The 5,452-nt window shown below is 44.6% G+C and overlaps 1 protein-coding gene across 1 annotated transcript in view; it reads left to right on the top strand.

Annotated features, from left to right (window-relative positions):
• The window catches only part of gfod1 (glucose-fructose oxidoreductase domain containing 1), a 28,260-nt gene extending 22,808 nt beyond the window's left edge, over positions 1 to 5,452 (top strand). Inside the window, exons 2-3 of the mRNA XM_016569148.1 lie at positions 3,108 to 3,436; positions 3,949 to 5,452. Coding sequence (XP_016424634.1) covers positions 3,108 to 3,436; positions 3,949 to 4,542 — 923 coding nt within the window. The 3' untranslated portion in view covers positions 4,543 to 5,452. The remainder of the gene's footprint in view (positions 1 to 3,107; positions 3,437 to 3,948) is intronic.

The following is a 5,452-nucleotide window of genomic DNA, read 5'->3' as shown; positions in this document are numbered from 1 at the left end:
CATTGCAAAAACACTTGAATGAGCTGTGTTCAACCAAGTCTCTGCCTTTCTCACACAGAACACCCTCCTTGACAGCAATCAGTCTGGTTTCAGAAGTGGACATTCAACCGAGACTGCCTTGCTCTTAGTTGTTGAAGCCTTAAGACTGGCAAGAGCAGATTCCAAATCTTCAATACTTATCTTGCTGGATCTGTCCGCTGCTTTTGACACGGTTAACCACTAGATCCTCCTGTCAACCCTATTGGCAAAGGGCATCTCAGGAACTGCACTCCAGTGGTTTGAGTCTTACCTCTCAGATAGTTCCTTCAAGGTATCTTGGAGAGGTGAGGTGTCCAAGTCGCAACATCTAGCTACTGGGGTGCCTCAGGGCTCAGTTCTTGGACCACTTCTCTTCTCTGTCTAGTGTCTACATGGCATCACTAGGTTCTGTCATTCAGAAACATGGCTTTTCATATCACTGCTATGCTGATGACACTCAACTCTACCTCTCATTCCATCTTGATGAGCCGACGATAGCTGCTCGCATCTCAGCTTGTCTAACAGCCTTTTATTGCTGGATGAAGGGCCATCACCTTCAACTCAACCTTGCCAAGACAGAACTGCTTGTGGTTCCAGCAAACCCATTGTTTCATCACAATTTCACCATCCAGTTAGGCATATCAACCATAACTCCTTCAAAAACAGCCAGAAACCTTGGAGTTGTGATTGATGATCAGCTTACTTCCTCAGACCATATTGCTAAAACATTATGCTGCAGATCAACCACAATCCCAAACATCAGTTTCACAAACCAGAGCATTTGTGCTCATTTTAATGCTTTTCAGCACATCTTTCAGCTAAGATATTATAATAGTGTATATGTGTTTGTATAGGCAGCCTTTCTTTATATTTCCAGATGGTTCATATCACAGACGTTCAGAATTGCTGATTGTAACTATGTTATCATAACTTGACTTGATGTGAACTAGATGCTTGTATTTTGCTAGAATGTTTTGGAGTGGTTGCCAAGACGATGTTATGTGGTTGCTAGGGTGTTCCGGTTGGTTGCTAGGTTTCTAAGATAAATGCATAATTGTTTACTGAGAGGATACTGATGCAGTTGTGTGTGTGTGTGTGTGTGTTTTGTGCAGGTACGATGTGCATTAATGCTGTTCGGATCCCTAGAGAGAGAAATTGCAAGGCCTTGGTATCCTCACGCTAATGAGCTCGCGCTCTCTCTCTCGCTCTCTCACTCTCGTTCGCTCGCTCTTATGAACCAGAAATGAGTCATGTTGAGGGGGAGGGACTTAAGAATAAGAGGGATTGATGACATCATCTGAAAAGGAAAGTCATTTTATTTTAATGGAAGGCAAGCATTTCTCTGAGGAATAACATGCACTGATCAGTCATTCACAATAAGAACAGGAGAAAGTAAAAAATCCGTTTTCATTTCATGCGACTTGGTGAGCCTTTCTGAATCGTGGCTGCTGTTGAACCAACACAGATTTATTTTCTCGTCTCCCACACTGGATTTCTAGAAATGGGTCAGCTGGATTAATTTTCTGACTCAGGTTTTGCCGTCGGGAGCTGATGGGAGATTAGCCTGCTAGTTTATTCTGCTGCGAGTCTGAGGAAAATGCCGTGCACCAGACAGTGAAGACATTACGCAGGACTTCAGTACTGATCATTCAGCTTATGAGACTCACATATAAAATTCAGCTTCATTAGACTAGCAACATTTCTGAGCTGTAATTTATCTCAGCTTTTAGTACATACACACTACACAAAGTTTGCCGTTTAAAAAAGTACAAGAAATTAATACTTTTATTCAGCAAGAATGCATTAAATTGATCCAAATTGATATTTTTTATTAATTAAATTGACTCACAGTACAATCTAAATACTCAAATCCCTCTGTAAGATATATTTCATTGTTTTGAAATGTATATTGAGGAAAGTTTGCCATCTGCTGGCATTTGTAGGTGGTGCAATGAAAGGAAACCTGTTGTGTAAAAAATGATTTTTCAAAGTTGTAAATAAAACCGATAATTGGAGTATGTTTTACAAAAAAAAAAATTCTTCAAAATTTTATTTCATGTGTTACTTGCTGTTTCTTTGTAATTTTTTATTTATTTTTTGGTGAAATTTACTAGCGAAGTAAATAGTTTTTACACCATATTTTTTCTCCGGTGTGCTGTTCAATGATGTGATTGTGTTCCTCAATTAAAACCTCTTTTCTTCTACACTGAAAAAATACTTTAAGATTTACTTTGAAATCAATTTCACTCAAAATTGCTAGTAAATTTCACAAATAATTACAAAGAAACATTAAGTAACACATTTGATTTTTAAATAGAAAGTCTGAAACTCCTATTACTCTATTACTATTTCTCCTATTACTCCCGTACTCCTATTATCTGTTTTATTTACAACTTTGAAAAAAAAATTTTTACACAACAGGTTTCCTTTCATTGCACTACCTATAAATACCAGCAGATGGCAAACTTTCCTCAATATACATATAATCTCTTAGTGTAATCCTCTTCTGAAGACTCTTGCAAAGCCAAAATGTCCTGATGTCTCTGTTTATTGTATTCCTTTTATGTGAGTTTAGTTTCGTCTAACTTTCTCTCTCATTCCCTCTTCTAGGAATTGGAAAAAACGTGATATGCGATCGGACGGCGACGCCGCTGGATGCCTTCCGCATGATGTCGGCGGCCCAGTACTACCCGAAGCTGCTCAGCATCATGGGTAACGTGCTGCGCTTCCTCCCCGCCTTCGTCCGCATGAAGGAGCTGCTGGAGGAGGGTTACGTGGGCGAGCTCCTGGTAATAGAAAGTCTGAAACTCCTATTACTCTATTACTATTTCTCCTATTACTCCCGTACTCCTATTATCTGTTTTATTTACAACTTTGAAACAAACATTTTTACACAACAGGTTTCCTTTCATTGCACTACCTATAAATACCAGCAGATGGCAAACTTTCCTCAATATACATATAATCTCTTAGTGCAATCCTCTTCTGAAGACTCTTGCAAAGCCAAAATGTCCTGATGTCTCTGTTTATTGTATTCCTTTTATGTGAGTTTAGTTTCGTCTAACTTTCTCTCTCATTCCCTCTTCTAGGAATTGGAAAAAACGTGATATGCGATCGGACGGCGACGCCGCTGGATGCCTTCCGCATGATGTCGGCGGCCCAGTACTACCCGAAGCTGCTCAGCATCATGGGTAACGTGCTGCGCTTCCTCCCCGCCTTCGTCCGCATGAAGGAGCTGCTGGAGGAGGGTTACGTGGGCGAGCTCCTGGTCTGCGAGGCGCAGGTTCACGGCGGGAGCCTCCTCGGGAAGAAGTACAACTGGAGCTGCGACGACCTGATGGGCGGTGGCGGGCTGCATTCGGTCGGGAGCTACATCATCGACTTGCTCACGTTTCTGACCGGCCGGCGTGCGGCGAAGGTGCACGGCTTCCTCAAGACGTTCGTCAAGCAGACGGACCACATCTGCGGGATCCGGCAGATCACCAGCGACGACTTCTGCACCTTTCAGATGGTGCTGGAAGGAGGCGCTTGCTGCACGGTTACGCTCAATTTCAATGTCCCGGGCGAGTTTCGGCAGGAGGTTGTGGTTGTAGGAACGTCCGGCAGGTTGACGGTTTGCGGGACGGATTTGTATGGACAGAAAAACGACGGCGGAAGCGGTCAGGAGCTCCTCCTCAAGGACAACACGCCTGTCGGAAACGCATCCCTACCGGACAAGGCGTTCCGGGACATCCCGTCTCCGTATCTCACCGGCACCATCTGCATGGTTCAAGCCGTACGGCAGGCGTTTCAGGATCAGGACGACCGGCGAACGTGGGATGGAAGTACAACTGGAGCTGCGACGACCTGATGGGCGGTGGCGGGCTGCATTCGGTCGGGAGCTACATCATCGACTTGCTCACGTTTCTGACCGGCCGGCGTGCGGCGAAGGTGCACGGCTTCCTCAAGACGTTCGTCAAGCAGACGGACCACATCTGCGGGATCCGGCAGATCACCAGCGACGACTTCTGCACCTTTCAGATGGTGCTGGAAGGAGGCGCTTGCTGCACGGTTACGCTCAATTTCAATGTCCCGGGCGAGTTTCGGCAGGAGGTTGTGGTTGTAGGAACGTCTGGCAGGTTGACGGTTTGCGGGACGGATTTGTACGGACAGAAAAACGACGGCGGAAGCGGTCAGGAGCTCCTCCTCAAGGACAACACGCCTGTCGGAAACGCGTCCCTACCGGACAAGGCGTTCCGGGACATCCCGTCTCCGTATCTCACCGGCACCATCTGCATGGTTCAAGCCGTACGGCAGGCGTTTCAGGATCAGGACGACCGGCGAACGTGGGATGGCCGGCCGCTGACAATGGCCGCTACTTTTGAGGACTGTCTGTACGCGCTTTGCGTCGTGGACACGATCAAGAAGTCCAATCAGTGTGGCGAGTGGCAGAACATCGTGGTGATGACGGAGGAACCGGAAGTCAGTCCTGCGTACCTGATCAGCGAGGCCATGCGGCGCAGCCGGATGTCGCTGTATTGCTAAACGCGGCACGTGAGCGAATGGATGCATATTGAGTTCAGTGCATTCGGAGCATTTGGAAAATTGGAGAAGTACATGCAACTGAAGGAAACATGCGTTTGCGCCTCATGCATGGAGTTCAGCTTGTGTTTTAATGCATTAAAACATCGGCTGCTTGGATTGTTTTGTGTCAAGTATGCAATAATAATGCTTTCAGACGAAAAACAGCCATGCTTTGCTGAAATGCCTTTGTACTTGTGACATGTTTGTAGTTAGTGCAAAAAACAGACATGCAATCCTGCTTTCAGTTTGACTTCGGTTTGCAGGATTTTTTGAGCGTCATCTATCTGTGAAACCCAGGAAAGGTCGTCTACCGATGCAGCATCCGTCAGCACGGGTTTAATGCAAACACGGACTCCTGCGTCAAACCATGCCTGCAATGCATGAAATCTCCACTCGCACTGTAAACTACAGGATTTTGCTGTGTGTTATGACGTCGATCTGGACAAGCACAAAGAGTATCAGGTGTTTCTGCTTTGTTTGTACCGATATATTTAAAATCCCGATGTTTGTGCACGTTTTAACTGGTATCTTAATTGTTATAGCTGTAAGTGTGGCTTTACGGTCCTTCGTTTTCCACCTGTAAGATTTTGAATTGTAAATCTGCCAAATATGAAATGGCAAACGTCACGTCATGTTAACTGTCAGTGGTTCTCAACTGGTTTTGCTTCAGGATCTGGATTTTACATTTGACATTATGTGGTGACCCAAAAGTAAACAAAGATCTCCTTCAAATCAAACGCTGAAATGCTATTATACGCTACAGGTCAAAAGTTTGGAATATGCTTTTAGTTTTCATGCTTATAAGAAGAAGTATTATTAATAATTGAACACCAATAATAATAATATCAGAATTAGTTCTGAAAGATCATGT

Source organism: Sinocyclocheilus rhinocerous, unplaced genomic scaffold (assembly GCF_001515625.1).
Source record: "Sinocyclocheilus rhinocerous isolate Xijiao unplaced genomic scaffold, SAMN03320098_v1.1 scaffold1493, whole genome shotgun sequence".
In the NCBI taxonomy this organism is placed as follows: Eukaryota; Metazoa; Chordata; class Actinopteri; order Cypriniformes; family Cyprinidae; genus Sinocyclocheilus; species Sinocyclocheilus rhinocerous.
Note: the sequence above shows the minus strand (reverse complement) of the source record. Positions and strands in the feature narration are given on the sequence as shown.